Raw genomic sequence first — 17,164 nt, forward strand, 5'->3', positions numbered from 1 at the left:
TAACCTCAAAATCAAACTTCCTCCCATGAGTCCAGGCCATTTATACAAGTATCCCTCAGTGCACACCCATTTCAATAATAGCAATAGCAGTAGCAATACAATAAGAAGATGTGAGAATAGATGGAGACAATAGACTAGAAGAGGTAGACAGTGGGTTGGAAATAGTAAGCATCCGTGTTGGCAGTAAGTGGTAAAGAAGAACTAGGGGACTAGAGTTATGTTATAAATAGGGATGGGCAGAGGTTAAAGTAGACTGAAAAAGGAGGTGGAACGCTGGGCACAACAGTCCCGGAGCAGGGAGAGCTGTGAACAGCACTGCTGCCCCAAGCCAGCGAGAGGAAGGGGAGCTCCCTTCTACTTTTAGCAGAGTCTGCTTTTAGTAGGACTCCCTTCTACACCACTCCTTATTTATGCTGTTGGAATGAGGACTCAGTGAGGTGTAAGGGGGCAGGTAGACTGTTCTAATTAGCACACTGGAGATGGTGTAGCGAGAGGAAGTGCTAGAATATAGAACTGGGAAGAGGCCAATACCGATAGTGTGGAAGGAGGAGGCAGAGAAACATGAGCTCATGCAGGTAAGTTGGGATAGAGTCTTCACGACGGGAAGCATGAGTACAGAGAGTGGAACCACTGGAAACCTTTTCTAGATGAGGTAGTGTGAACATGTGATCCATCAGGAAGTCATTTAGAAGAGGAAAAGGAAAATGCTGTTCTTGTTTCCAATCACAGTAACCCTGTAGCTATCTGAGTTCATATTCTGTGCCCAGTAGAACTGCCTACTTCTGATCCCAGTGATGGCGAGAGTTTGACAATTGTGCTGTGCTTTGTGATATTTTCAGTGCTGTCTGGAACAAATTAAAAGTACATTTCAAAATAAAGGATACATAACTGTGATCACAATAGTAGAAAACAACATAAAAGTTGCCCTCAAAAACTCTAGCATCAGTGGACTGCCTGAAGAGGGAGAATGTGTTGGCTATGGCAATGCCAAGGGGGCTTGGGACACATGCCAAAGGCAGAATTCACACTACCCTTCTTCCCCCAGAAAATCTATATTGCTAAAAATTAGTTTTGTTGAACAGAGTACAGTGTGACATACTGTCTGTCTACTGCAGTAACTTAGCTGGGTGGTATATGGGAAGTGTAGATCACTTCTTTCCACCCCACAATGAAAACGCAGGCTGTTTTCATCACAGTAAAAATGGCATTCTCTGTCATCAGATCTCCAGCTGGAAGATGGTTCTGTCTGACATGTCCACAGTTAGCAATATCAGAGTGCTGCTTCAATGCATCTGGTGACATTGATACAGTCAGAAGACCTTTTTCAGTATTGCCACCGTTGAGATCCTAAAATTAATGGATGAATTTGAAAAACATCTCAGATAAGACATCTGCTCCTCAACTTGCAGCTCAGAGCATTCTTCTCAATAGTCATGTGGATTAAGTAATTTAAAAAGTGAAATATTTTCTTTCCAAGAGACATCTGTGGGTTATTGTCCTTCCCCGCCCCATTCCATCTACAATAACTAGCAACAACTAACCTACAACTACAAAACGGAAAATACTGTGCACCAGAAATGCTAAGTAGTATGTAATGGTGCTAATCCAGCTATAGAACATGCTAGTATGTTGGTAGGAGAAGGTAATGAAGAGAAGTACTGAAACAGGTGAGAAGATGATGTTTTTCTTGCCATTTTCCTTTCATTCTGTGGCATAAGTACTGAATGCTGATGAGGCCAATGTTTGATGCAACATCAGATATTTTGTAGCCACTAAACGCACAACCACTTAATTTATTAAGATACCAGGCAGATTGTACTACCTGACTATGCAGAGATATCCAGTGATTCTGAGCCTGATCTGGTATTTCTGCTATTTTTACATGATGGAGGAAGGGAGACCTTTCTGTGTCTCTCAAAGGCCCCATATTTTGGCAATCTTCCTTCTTGCAAGGCAAGCTGGATGCAACTCCCACCAGAGTCTGTCCCACAGCTTTCTGACAGATGACTACAAAGGTACCAAGTAACAGTGTGGCATCACCCAACCCCAGAACTCAGTGTAATGGCTTCATAGCACTCACACATCCTGCCATTCTGGGAGTCTAGACCCACATGTGCCAGCACGTTGTACTGCCATTTGATGCCTAGCTCCACCCACCCTAAATCCCATATCTGATTTTGTATAGATCCTCACACAACAGCTTGAGTACAGGCAGAGGCAAAATATTGATTTGGTGTATCTGACTGGAATTCTTCATAGAAACACAAACTAATGTTTGTTTCCCTTCTGACTTTTGTGGATGGCTTTCCACATTCACCATATATCACTTAATCCAACATGGGTACAGACACAGGGCCTGAATTTCAAAAGGGATGCAACCTGGGCTCTGATATTTGCAGTCACAATTTTGGGTCTGCAAATAATTTTGTCCAGAATTTGGTGACTGCAGTTAACAGTGGGTGAAGACAATAACAGTTACATATCGACCTATCTGGCTATGCCTGCAAATCAAATAGTTAGATGTGCAATAGTTACAATTTGCAGGTGCATTTTTCCACAGCAACAGAGTGTTTCAAAACCAAAGCTCTGTTATGTTAGCATTAACCCAGGAGATTTGAAATGTGTCAAATACACAAACTCCTAGATCTATGGAAAGCTCTTACTCAAAGTTTATATTTCTCTAATTTGAGAACTCAAATTAGAGTATGTTGCTGCAAACTATATTTACTGTGCTATAATTTGTAATGCAAAGTTTTAGGTCGAGTATATAATATTGTGTTACTAATTATATTGTTATGAACATAGTTTAGAGCTTTATTAATGTAGGCAATATCAATACTTAAAAGCATCATTGGCAGACAGCAATAATACAGCTTCAGTAGGGATGATCTATGACTGTAAGCATTAAATACTCCCCTACTTTAAAGTAATTAATCCCTACTTCCTCCAAATACATTTAATTAAAAAGCTCCATTTTCCAGTAATTGCTGTTTTATGTAACCCCAAAATGGAATTTTATTGAGGCACAAGGTCTTTTATATAAACATCCATCTGTCCACTGGGTAACAGTGACTGGGACAAGTACTGTAGGTTTGGTGAGAAGTGGGGAGATTAGGGAAGAATTTGTGTCCTTGGAAGAACTCTGAACTCTTACGCTCTGTATCAAAGCTCTGGAGGATTTTTGCTTTCATAATTTTCATAAACAAGTGAATTGCAGAGTCAATGGAAGAGAGAATCACAAAACCATAGATTTAGTGGCCAGAGGTGTTGCTTTATTAGTATATTTTTAAAAGCTCCCCTTTTTTCCTGATTTTCAGACTTTGCACCATGAAATTCATCTGCTATACATATTGTTCCATTCTGTTTGAAAGTAGAATTAAGAGAGCTTCAGTAACGTACACATAACAGAATCAGGCTGAGAAATATTGCTAACAAAATTGAAAATGTTGGTATTAATACAGCTGGCATGCAAAAAGTATGAAATAAATGCATGAAAGTTTGTCAGCTTATTAATCATTCCATTATAAGTAGTGTTTCTACTTTCGTTGCTCCAACATCTAACCACAGTTCATTGGCTAAAGGCCAAGGTAGTTTTTGCACTGGCATATTACCATGTGGTGTAGTTCTGTACTTCTCTTCCATTTATTAATGCTGCAGACTTCCTACAATTCAGTCTAAAAATAGAACTGGTTATGTGAAAAATACTGCATTTGTGCCTGAGCTGCAGTATAGAAACAGGATGATTTTATGTGCACACAAGAAGAGATTCATGACATAGAAAGAGTTAGCTGGTTATACCTTGAAAAAAATCTTCCTTTTTGCATGATTGTAAATAGATTATAGTTGCTGTGTACATGTAACTTTCTACAGATGTATGTACTTCATTTGTGACATTGCCTCTGTTTGTGTGGATGATTGCTCGTGCATGCATGTGCGTGTGTATATAAGTAAAGGGGTGTTATGAGTTTTGGTACAGGAAACCTGGATATAAGAAAATGTAGGAAAATGAGCTTTTAAAACAAAAGGCATTTTAAGATGTTTTGATTTCCAGTATAAAGAAAGTGATTACCTATGTGCTGTATGTTTTGAACTGCCATATAAAATTAAACAGTAAATTACAAAGTATACTTTATATATTATACATTATACAGTATGAAACTGGAGAAAAGCCTGTTGAATGTCTCTGGGTTAAGTTTCAAGCAAGAGCAATGAGGGTGATGTTGTGGTGGGCATCTGTTACAGACCACCAGTCCAGGAGGATGAGTTAGATGAGGCTTTCTTCAGACAACTGGTGAAAGTTTCCAGATCACAGGACCTGGTTCTCATGGGGGACTTCAATCACCCTGACATCTGCTGTGAGAGCAATACAGCAGAGCACAGACAATCCAGGAAGTTTTTGGAGAGTGTTGCGGACAACTTCCTGGTGCAAGTCCTGGACGACCCAACTAGGGGCCGTGCTCTTTTTGACCTGCTGTTCACAACAGGGAAGCTTTGGTAGGGGAAGTCAAAGTGGGTGGGACCCTGGGCAGCAATGACCATGAGATGGTAAAGTTCAGGATCCTGACAAAAGGAAGAAAGGAGAACAGCAGTATACGGACCGTGGACTTCAAAAAAGCAGACTTTTACTCCCTCAGGGAGCTGATGGGCAGGATCCCCTGGGAGGCTAATATGAGGGGAAAGGAGTTCAAGAGATCTGGCTGTATTTTAAAGAAACCTTATTGAGGGTGCAGGAACAAACCATCCCAGTCTGTAGAAAGAATAGCAAATAAGGCAGGCAACCAGCTTGGCTTAACAAAGAAGTCTTCGGTGAGCCTAAACACAAAAAGGAAGTGGAAGCTTGCTCAGATTACCAGGGAGGAATATAAAATGCTGCTTGAGAATGCAGAAGTGAAATCAGGAAAGCCAAAGCACAACTGAAGTTGCAGCTAGCAAGGGACGTGAAGGGTAACAAGAAGGTTTTCTACAGGCATGTTAGAAACAAGAAGGAGGTCAGGAAAAGTGTGGGCCCCTTACAGAATGGGGGAGGCAACCTAGTGACAGATAATGTGGAAAAAACTGAAGTACTTGATGCTTTTTTTTGCCTCTGTCTTCACAGACAAGGTCAGCTCCCAGACTACTGCACTGAGCAGCACAGAATGGGGAGGAGGTGAGCAGCCCTCTGAGCTGAAAGAACAGGTTCAGGACTATTTAGAAAGGCTGGATCTACACAGGTCCATGGGGTCCATACATCCGAGGGTGCTGAAGGGAGTTGGTTGATGTGAGTGCAGAGCCATTGGCCATTATCTCTGAAAATGCGTGGCAATTGGGGGTGGTCCTGGATGATTGGAAAAAGGCAAATATAGTGCCCATCTTTAAGAAAGGGAAGAAGGAGGACTCAGGGAACTACATACCAGTCAGCCTCACCTCAGTGCCTGGAAAATTCATAGAGCAGGTCCTCAAGGAATCCATTTTGAGGCACTTTGAAGAGAGGAAGTTGATCAGGAACAGTCAGCATGGATTCACCAAGGGCAAGTCATGTCAGACCAACCTGATTGCCTTCTATGATGAGATGACTGGCTCTATGGATGTGGGGAAAGCGGTGGACGTGATATACCTTGACTTTAGCAAAGCTTTTGACATGGTCTCCCACAGTATTCTTGCCAGCAAGTTAAAGAAGTATGGGTTGGGTGAATGGACTATAAGATGGATAGAGAACTGGTTAGATCATCGGGCTCAATGGGTAGTGATCAAGGGCTCGATGTCTAGTTGGCAGCCGGTAAGAAGCGGAGTGCCCCTGGGGCTGGTGCTGGGGCCGCTTTTGTTCAACATCTTCATTACTGGTCTGGAGTATGGGGTGGATTGCACCCTCAGCAAGTTTGCAGATGACACAAAGGTGGGGGGAGTGGTAGATACCCTGAAGGGTAGGGATAGGATATAGAGTGACCTAGACAAATTGGTGGATTGGGCGAAAAGAAATCAGATGAGATTCAACAAGGAGAAGTGCAGAGTCCTGCACTTAGAACGGAAGAATCCCATGCACTGCTACAGACTGGGGACCGACCAGCTAGGCAGCAGTTCTGCAGAAAAGGACCTGGAGGTTACAGTGGACAAGAAGCTGGATATGAGTCAGCAGTGTGCCCTTATTGCCAAGAAGGCTAACGGCATACTATTTGACACTGGTGAGGCCACATCTGGAGTATTGTGTCAAGTTTTGGGCCCCCCACTACAAAAAGGATGTGGACAAATTGAAGAGAGTCCAGCGGAGGGCAACAAAAATGATTAGGGGGTTGGAGCACGTGACTTATGAGAAGAGGCTGAGGGAACTAGCATATTTAGTTTGCAGAAGAGAAGAATGAGTGGGGATTTGATAGCAGTCTTTGCCTACCTGAAAGGCAGTTACAGGGAGGATGGAGCTAGGCTGTTCTCAATGGAAGCAGATGACAGAACAAGGAGAAATGGTCTCAAGTGGCAGTGAGAGAGGTTTAGGTTGGATATTAGGAAAAAGCTTTTTCACTAGGAGGGTGGTGAAGCACTGGAATGGGTTACCTTGGGAGGTGGTGGAATCTCAATCCTTAGAGGTATTTAAGGTGTGGCTTGGCAAAGCCCTGGCTGCAATGACTTAGTTGGGGTTGATCCTACTTTGAGCAGGAGGTTGTACTAGATGACCTCTGAGGTCCCTCACAAACCTAATTTTCTATGATAATATACTAAAAACCTTTAGGGTACTGCTCAATTATAGATTCATGTGCAAGTTTTAATACACCAACATACTTAAAATTGTTAGCACTCAAGTGCAATCTACACACCCTTGATTTTTTTATAAGACTGTGATTTGTTTTGGATCAGCAATAGTTTGAACAAGACAAACAACATCCTAGAATCCATCTGAACCTAAGGGAGCTGCCAAGGACACAGGTGAAGAGAGACACTGGATTCATTTTATAGACCACATGAAAAGCAGCAAAACTGATAAGATGTCATTGTTGCACAAATAGAAAAAGCTAAGAGTTTGCATATCAGAAATATCAGGTGGTAGGATTTGACTCAAAACTGCTGTGTAGTAGTTTGTTTGCCTTTTGGAGAAATTGAAAGGAAGGAAATGTCATGCAGCAACATCACACATAGTGATGGGAGATGGCAAGCAAGGAAATAGACCTTTCCCATACTGTTTCCTAAAGATACTGTTTGGATTGAGTTTGCCAGGAGGTTACTAAGAAATTCTCATTAGTGAAAATCTGCACTTTCCAAAGAATAATAGACGAACATCTTTTCAAGTGCACATCATTCTGAGTGTTCTAACTTTAATTCAGTACTATGCAAGAAATAAAATTGATTGTACTAGGACTGGATACAATAAAATAGAAATAAGAACAAGTTGTAAGCAATACTGGTTTTGTACAGTTTAGAAAAATTTGAATTAAGGAAGATTTCAAATGACACACACTTTTCATCAGGTCATAGTAAAATAGAGCAAGAGATATGGGGTGGTTGCATTGATTCATATCCCCTAATTGAATTGAGAGAGATTAGATTGTAGGATTCATTGTAGATGAAAAATATTAGGTTCAAGATGCAAAGTACCTCTCCTAAATACTGTGGGCCACCCTTATCCCTGGCATAATGCTACATCTCCATCCAAGTCCAATGAAGTCAATGGAGTTGTATCTTACATTAAGGTCGAATTTTGTCCAGTGACTTGATTTATGACCAGTTTTCAAATTGATACTCAATATAATATAATTTGCAGGGGATCTTATCACCCAGTCAACTATTACACTTTTTAATATTGTCTAAAACTAATGCTAAATTAAATTACAATGATAATTTTTATGCCCACTATTAAAATCATTAAAAGCTTATCTCAGATATGCAAGGCACTGATCATTGTGCATTGGCCACTGCCTAAGTGGAGTATCTGTAGTGCATCTGAGAGGAAACACACGGGTGTGATCACCTGATGGTCTTCAGGAGACTGTGCCTTATGATAGGGTTTATAACTGATATTATTAATCCTATGCTGGAAATAGCTTCTCTGCTAAATGGGTGGTTGCAGAGGATGCCAGGAAACTCAGTATGGGAGGGATAAGTCTACAGTCAATCAGGAGAGACCATAGGACTTAAATGTTGAATTACTCACATTCTGGGTCTTCACTGATCTGAGAATCAGACCCAGCCAAAAATGAGATCAGATTCTGGCTTCAAGGACTTTTGCTTTTGTTTGTTAAACTGTGACTTTAAGATTTTGAAATCCAAAATTGTGTCTTGTTCCCCAAGAAACCAAGCACGCTCCATTTACTTGATTTGTCGTCTGTGAACAAAGAAAAGGCCCAGATCACCTATAGCGTTCAGTTTGGGCTAAGGGAGCGAAAGGATGTGTGAGCCTGACTGGAGTAAACTATTTGAAAAGCTCAGGCAAATAAGATGGTGCCACCTGAGGAAGGGCTTTAAGAATCATCTCTCCACTGTCCAGAAGTCTAAAAATAATATAATCTATTAGAAAAACAATGTAAAAACTTCAAAGGGAGAAGCACTAAACATAAGCAATGAAATCCCCTTTATAAACACATAAACTATGCATTAAAATAGTGATCAAGCATAATAACAAGGAAAGTAAAAAATACTACGTTTTCAAAAAGCCTAAGAGAAAAGTAGTATCACGTGGGGTTAGCAATGAGAAATCAGTAGGTCTAAAGCTTTTTTTAAAAAAACCTCAAGAGGTAGACTATTGCAAAGCAGGATCCATACCAACCCATGTCACAACATCATGAAGAGCATACTGCAAAAGAGATAGATTAGGCAGATGCCAAACTCGTCCCCAGAAACACAGCTCCAGCGTGAATGCTTCACCTGAAATGGAGAAAGGAGGGCACATCTGGCAGCTCAGCATACATTAAATGATACCTATAATAAGGTTCACCCACTCCTCTGTGTGGTAACCAAAGATTCAAATAAAATTGCACATGTCCAGCAAAAAGAATGCTAAGCTCAGTGCAGTACAGTTTGAGGCATACAAGAGAAGCAGCAAATGCAGTATGAATCCTGAGAAAGACTTTAAATGGGAGCTGGTGTGCTTGGATGTTCACAGAGCGTTTCAGCATCAATGATATAACCACTGGGAAGTTTACAGCAGTGCCCTGTTGAAAAGCCAAGTCCTTTTGTGATTATGAGCAAGTTAGTTGCCATAAACATGAGCCCCAACTTGTGAGGCAGGAGGTTCTTGTGTCTTTAAGGATAGTAAAATCCTTGCCCACCTAGGCTCATGCTACCATTGTCATTGCTCCTGCCACTACTCAGATAGGGCAGGATTAATGACAATTCGATCTGGCAATGTAGTCACACACCCCTGCATTGTTTTTGAGTACAGTGGAGGGAAGGGCAGGACTGGATGTCTGTGGCTGAAGGATATTTAGAAATATTGCAATACAAAACACTAAAAAGAATCAGTAGCAGTCCTGGTCAATGATAGATTAGGAGTTAATTCTATTTTCTAGATGTCCATAATATTTGTACAGAAAAGACTAATTTTTAAAAAGCTTTGCTGTCCCTGAAATGAATGCAGCTTCTTTTCCATTCTCACTGTTATAGGGAGTTGAAATGGCTGCTGATACGAAGTGGTGTAAAAGCACAATGAGCTATGTAACCTGGGAACAATTGAACAACTGAATACTGTATTATTGAGAAATCATTCCTTACCTCTGGGTTTTAGTCAGAAACTGGAGAGCCCTAGACTGACATTCAGGGCAGAGCATAGGATGAATAAACATAACCGAGCACTGAGTGTTTACTGGTAAATCCAGGATGGGAATTCAATAGTCCCAAATTGTCCTGTGGAATAACACTCATGCATGAAACATGCGCATCGAAATATTGACCGCATCGAAATATTGTCTTCACCCTTCTCTCCACTCACCCCCAAATCTCTCCTGTCTCTGACATCTCCTCTTTCTTGTCTTAACTGAGATAGTAACCTCTTCAGAGCAGGGGCTCAGTTTGTAAATCACCACACATACCTCTACTGTTATACAAGTAATAAATAAAAATCTCTAGACTATAATAATTATTAATGTTGTAAGTATTCGGTTGAAAACTCCAGTTCTTAGCCTATTAGATAATTACAAGTATAGATGCTTCTTGTCTCACTGTGACAGGTCATCAAATGAATCAAAGGCTTATCTAGTGTGGAATGGGTGGTTCATTAACTATATCCAGGGCCAGAGATCCAGGGTATATGGCAATGTATTCCACAGCTATGAAAATTCTCACAGAATCTACCTCTTGCGGCAGAATTGTGCTCCAGAATCTCAGCTTTCATTTTTATATGGTTGTGAAATACTTGAAAATGTGAGCCAAAGGTAACCTGATGCAATTCCATCAGAAAACCTAAAACAATAGCTCAGTCTTTTTAGTGGAAACATCCAGCTACTCTGCTTATCCCACATTCCCATGCCCACCTCCAAGTACTAGAAGTTCAAACTGCTTCCTTACCAAATGCTAAAACCTCCACCTTCACCTTTGACAATGGCTACAGTGCAGTTATGTATGTCAACCCTTCAGTCCTTGGCATGGCAAACACAGAAAATATAGAGACAGTAACAAATAAATGGAAATTAATATAAAAATAAATGACTGAGGGACTACCGGAGATTATTGGACTACTTAGATCTTAAACAGTGACCATCTTTTAGTTCCATGTTTGTACAGCACCTAGCATAATGGGATCCTTGTCCACAATTGGGTGTCTAGCATAATGGGATCCTTGTCCACAATTGGGTGTCCTACGCACTACCACAATACAAAAAATAAATACTGTATAGATTGAATTTTTAATTTTCAGATTGTATTCAATACTTTTTAATTTAAATAAAGCTGCTGCAGAATTTCCTCCCTGCCACACCAAAGTGCCACAGAATCCAGAAATCAAGAATTTAGGTTCATCTTCCTGTGGGATATGCAAGGCCTTGATGACATCTTTAAAATTTCTAGTTCTTTTCCAAAATCTGAACAAATATACCATGGGGCAGATAACTTATTCTGGGTGCTGAAGAAGATACAGTTAGGTACCAAGGAGTTGAGCTTAGTTCTGTGTAGTGGCAGCAGAAATCTACCAAAATACTAATTTTGGTATAGTGTTTATTATGTAGGAAGAATGCCTGTAGCTGACCCACGAAAAACACAGTGATGCAAGAGATTTGTAGTAGAGGTGACAAATCAGGCAACTGCTTAGAGCAAAGTAAAAAAAAACCAACCAAGCAAAAAAACCACTGATAACATTAATACTAAAAAAACACATTTATTTGAGTTCATGAAACATCTAAATACTTTTTTCATTTATGCCTAACGTTTCTAAGTGGAAACCAAAGGCAGTTTTTAAGGTGAAAATCTGTGTTCACATGTGAATACTCACAAAGCACCAACTATTTGAGCCATGCATTTTGCAGCCTGGATAATGAAAGAAGCAGCAATACGTTGCATGTTCTTGGGAAGTTTCCATTCTATGCTCCAGAAGATTGCACAGCCTGTTCCAGGTATAATTTCACTGAACAATACTCAGATTGAAATGTGGGGGCTTAGTCACTTTTATGAAGAACTGTAAATCTGCCTGAGTTGCAACTTGTTCCATAGTTTTCTCAGTTTTCCAAGTGTTTGATACAGACTCTCAGTTGGAGAAGTATGTCAGATATTGGAAAGTAAAAGCTAGTGAATTTCTCATTCGTGTTTCAGACAGAATAATATTGCATCATCATATTCTACATCATTTTATAGGTGTGATCGCCAATGAAATATTTAATAGGTCCATCTTCCATGGTGAGGAATGTAGCTTTTCCTTATGAGGGGTGAAAGCTATAACCTGTAGACAGTTGTAGTCTCCCTCTAAACTTGCTCCTTTAGGTAGAATTTTGGACTTGTTGGTTGTCTGGCACATACTGACTACACAGGTTTCTTGCTGTAAAGATATTGGCTTGCTGATTATGGTCCCTCTTACAACATAAGTATTACATGACTCCAGGTCCCATTGCATTCTCTTTAAAATGCAAAAAGCATTGATTGAAATAAATGCAGCTCTTTTGTGCTCCATAGCATTTAAGTGGTGGGGAAAGTTTCTTAGCTGGGTTAGTTCTGCCACCTGCAGCTCATAACTGGCAGAACTACAACAGCATTAAAAAAAATCAGTCTCGTGCATGGGGAAGTAAGCCTAGATTGTATAAACTGTAGCAAGTCTGGTGAAATTGGCTGAAGAGAGTGTTTGGGAATCAATGTTAGAAATAAGAAACACAAACTTATTATACAGTAATAGTGTGAAAGAGAACTTCTGTATTAGCCCTTTCCTTAAAACCGTGGTGCTATCACAAAGCATTGATGTGCTGAAATGAGTATAGAAAATCAATCTTAAAACAAAAGTCATGGGGCCAAATCCATCCTTGGAGTAGCTACAGTGAATCTCCGGGGCTGGATTTGTACCCTTATTTCTGAAAGCCGATTTTGGCCTTGAATTATGTGCTTGAACCAATAATTGAAGGACTACAGGAGCTTCCATACGACACTTTGAACCCTTCTTCATCCTGTCTGCTATGCCTTCAAGTCTCTCCTTAAAACACTGTTCTTTCTCTGAAGCCTATAAACGCTAGGCTTCTCTCTAAGAAAAAAAAAAAAGCAGACCCTTCAAGATATGTGCATGTTTAACCCAACACGATGTTATTGTTGTTATCCTTTCTTTCTTTGTATCATAGTGCCTAGAAGCAGTAGTCAAGGACCAGGACCCCATTGTGCTAGGCACTATACTGTCCCTTCCCCTGAGCCACAAATGCTGCTCGTTCTCTCATATCTTATCTTACATTCCAATCTGATAATTGGATCACTGTGGGTGCACCATAGGGCCCACATGTAGCACCATTGAAGCCATTATGGTTCCATGTAGGTGTGAGGATCGAACCGTCAAGATCCAGTTGCATGGTTAACATCCTAGAATGTAAGCTTATGAGGACAATATTTTTTTCTGTGGCTGCAGAGGGCCATGTTCACTTATGACACGTAGATTCTATTGCTACTCCTAGTAGTACCATAGTAGTAGTAGTCAAATCCCATGGTCATAGGTGCAGTATAAAAACCTAGGTGGAGACTAATTATAATAATACTAGAATATTAAGTAAAATGTATGGTTCTTTAGGGGGTGTTTTAGTAATGCAGGGAGATCATATATCTTTTCCCTGTATGTCTTGCTATGATGGTATGTGTTCTTCCAAATACTCATTTTACATAGTAAAAAAATATATATAATTTTTTAAAACTTCATGTTATGCAAATGGTAAGCTTATCAGGTTAGGAACTGTCTCTTTTGTGTCTTGTGCAGTTCGACGTGCAAAGTGTATCCATCACAAAAAAATAATACTAATACTTACATAATCATACATCACTGCAGTAGAATATTTAAAGTGTGTGTATCTTGCCCCATCACTAAAATTTGTGTTGGGCTACACAGAAAATAATAGAATTGTAGGACTGGAAGGGACCTCTAAAGGTCATCTAATCCAGTCCCCTGCATTTATGGCAGGACTAAGTATTATCTAGACCATCCCTGACAGGTGTTGGTCTAATCTGCTATTAAAAATGTCCAGTGATGGAGATTCCACAACCTCCTTAGACAATTTATTCCAGTGCTTAACTACCCTGACAGTTAGGGAAGTTTTTCCTAATGTCCAACCCTAAACCACCCTTGCTGCACCTTAACCCCATTGCTTCTTGTCCTATTCTCAGAGATTAAAGAGAAAAAAATCCCTCCTCCTTGTAACAACCTTTTATGTACTTGAAAACTGTTATCATGTCCCCTCTCAGGCTTCTCTACTGCTGACTAAACAAACCCAATTTTTTCAATCTTCCTTCACAGGTCATATTTTCTAGACCTTTAATAATTTTTGTTGCTCTTCTCTGGACTTTCTCCAACTTTCATCTTTCCTGAAATGTGGTGCCCAGAATTGGACACAATCCTCCAGTTGAGCAATAATCAGTGTGGAGTACAGCAGAAGAATTACTTCTCATGTCTTGCTTACAACACTCCTGCTAATACATCCCAGAATGATATTTGGTTTGGTTTTTTTTTGCAACAGTGTTACATTCTTGACTCATATTTAGCTTGTGGTCCACTATGACCCCCAGATCTCTTTCCGCAGTACCCATTCCAAGGCGGTCATTTCCCATTTTGTATGTGTGCAACGGATTGTTTCTTCCTTTGTCCTTTTCTTTGTCCTTATGGTATTTCATCCTGTTTACTTCAAACCATTTCTCCAGTTTGTCCAGATCATTTTGAATTTTAATCCCTTCCTCCAAAGCACGTGCAAACCCTCCCAGCTTGGATCATCCACAAACTTTCTAAGTGTACTTTCTATGCTATTATCTAAATCATTGCTGAAGATATTGAACAGAACCGGATCGAGAACTGATCCCTGCAGGAGCCTACTCAATATGACCTTCCAGCTGGACTGTGAACCCCTGATAACTACTTTTTGGGAACGGTTTTCCAGCCAGTTATGCACCCATTTTATTTTAGCTCTATTTAGGTTGTATTTCCCCAGTTTATTTATGAGACAGTCATGTGAGACTATGCTTATAGGTAAGATAATTATGTATTAATATTATTATTAATAATTGGTATAATGATACTTAAGTAAGATTGTTACCTTTAAACATTATCCAAAGCTTTTTTAGAAAGTTAATAATTATTTTAAAAAGACAACTAAAAGAATGAGAGTATCTGATTAAATCGGGGTCATGTAAAACATTTCTTTACAATTATTTGAGGCAATCACTTCATAAAATGGTGCAGTTAAATCTGTACTGCCATTTATACTACTCACTAGTAGTTAAGGATGGCAGGTGCTTTAGGTCTGCATCTGCCCCTGTATTAAATGCGTCTTGTCCTTATGTTTTTAATCCAGCTCTTTGCAAGGACCAAGATACTGATTGTCGCTGTCAGATTCTTCAGACTTAGGATAATTGGACCATGATCCTGTCCTCTTTCAGGGATTTGTTCTTTGAGTCACTTTAGATTTCAAAAGGGTCTCAAAGGTCACCAAGAAAGACTGAAAGATTTAATATCAATCATTGTTAATCCAGTTCTTTTCACATCTGTGTCCAACTCACAGCGAGCTAGATGTATTTAAAATGAACTTGTCACTGTAGAGCACAGTACCCTGTTATTCCTGGGGCATCCAAAACTGACCTCATGATTTGCAGGGTCCATGGCTCTTGAGAGAGAAATGGGCTGAGAATTTCCTGATCCCAGAACCAAAGGGTTGTTCAGGCTAGACTGAGATTTGTTAAATCAAACAGTACATGAGGACACCAAGGAATCACTTTGAATACTTGTGCTTATGACCAGTCCTGCAGGCATCTCTACCTTCTATGTTTGTTTTATGGTTATAACTTCTGTATGAAATAGATTTAAGAGATAGCAGTGACTCTGTAGTTTTCCCTAGTTACAATACGGGCAACATAAACCCATAAGACACAGAAGAAGTTTTTGTTTGTGCATGGCTAGCAGTAAGTGGGAGCTATCCAGTTTATTGCACTGAATGCAGCGTGTACAGTTACCTGCCTTGTGGGCAGGTGTCATATGTGTGCATTTGGTGCAAGCAACTTATGGACCTCAGAGTATGGGCTCTTGAGACGAGAGTGACTGAACTGGAGAAGCTAAAGGAGAGAGAGGTACATAGACGAGACTTTCCAGGACACAGTAGAGTGGTCCCATCCCCAGTCTGACAGCCTCTGTGCTGTTGAGAAGGAAGAAAGTCTTGGGGAAGGAAAACATCAAATTGGAGCAGAGGAAAACAGTCCCATAGTTGGCACTGTGTTCCAGATATCATGTCACACTGAGGGTACCCTTCTTGGGGAGGGAACCCCGGTTATTAGGAAGAGACAGATAACAGTAATGGGGGATTCGATTATTAGAAATATAGATACTTGGGTTTGTGATGACTGGGAGAACCACATTGTGTATTGCCTGCTGGGTGCAAGGTTATGGACCTCTCAAGACATTTAGAAGACTTATATGCAGTGCTGTGGAGAGCCAGTGGTCATGGTATGTGTAAGTACCAGTGACATAGGAAAGGAAGAGAGAGGTCGTGGAGGCCAAATTTAGGCTGGTCTCAACACAGACCAAACTGTATTGTATTGGACACTCTCTATTAGCTAAATTGAAAAAGCCAAAGCCAGAAAGCAGGAAAGTAATGATTGAGTTTCAGACTCTGCAAACACTTCAGTGCTAAGTCATTTTTAGATTAAATCATTCTGTTCTGATTCTTTCAGTTGTGTGTAATATTGGAGCCAATGCAAGAACTGATGTCAAGACATAAAACTTACAATTTAAGTCCTCGGGACTGCCTGAAGACGTGCTTGTTTCAAAAATGGCAGAGAATGGTGGCACCACCAGGTATGTTTTTCTCTATATTTTTATTGAACTTGTTCTTGTTACTGAATTAATATAGAAACACTGAGAAACTTAGCTGAGAATCCACTGGGAAAGGAAATAACACAACAAAGTTAAGCACTATCCTAAACATAACCTTGGATATCATTCTAATGGCATGTAATTTGAGTCTGATGCTACATAATTGGAAACAAGTTTTAGATGTATACAAATTCAAATAGTTTTACATGTATAAGATACATTTCAGGAAAAGTAAAAGTAATACATAGTATGGGAAATGTCCACTGGCTCCATTAGAATTCCTAGTTTATATACTAGTGTCGTGCTGTGACTCTGGAATTACAGCTTCAAGTCATAATTAATAGTCTTCTAGTCTAATACATTTTTACTTACAAGCCTGAATTTAATATCATTGATCATAAACACAAATATAACCATTTGCTAAAAATATTAAAACTGAAAGTAGTAGATGTGCATACCCTAATCTGAGTCAGCTGCACAATTATTACCTTTAGTTCTTTTCCTTCCAAAGGTCTAAAGTCAAGTGAATTCAATAGTCTTGATTTGGTCTATATTTGGAAAACCAGTAGAGAAACATAATTTAGCACAGGTTGACATATTCTACTGTGAGGGTCTACTAAATGTGAGGTTCGTGACTGAAGTAGCAGAAAGTGATGTAATCTTTTACTTGAATGCCATTCGATGTCGACAATACTCTTGAAAGCTCCCCTTATCCGTGAAACATGTTTGACACAGGCAGATAGT

General features: G+C 39.9%; 1 protein-coding gene across 7 annotated transcripts in view; it reads left to right on the forward strand.

Annotated features, from left to right (window-relative positions):
• The window catches only part of LDB2 (LIM domain binding 2), a 434,337-nt gene that overhangs the window by 404,981 nt on the left and 12,192 nt on the right, over window positions 1-17,164 (forward strand). For all 7 annotated transcript variants that reach the window (XM_067530323.1, XM_067530319.1, XM_067530321.1 and 4 more), the window contains one exon: window positions 16,279-16,402. In XM_067530323.1, the coding sequence (XP_067386424.1) occupies window positions 16,279-16,402 (124 nt within the window). The remainder of the gene's footprint in view (window positions 1-16,278; window positions 16,403-17,164) is intronic.

The sequence above is a fragment of the Emydura macquarii genome, unplaced genomic scaffold, assembly GCF_026122565.2.
Source record: "Emydura macquarii macquarii isolate MOO-44397 ecotype Brisbane River unplaced genomic scaffold, CSIRO-AGI_Emac_v2 contig_3062, whole genome shotgun sequence".
In the NCBI taxonomy this organism is placed as follows: domain Eukaryota; kingdom Metazoa; phylum Chordata; order Testudines; family Chelidae; genus Emydura; species Emydura macquarii.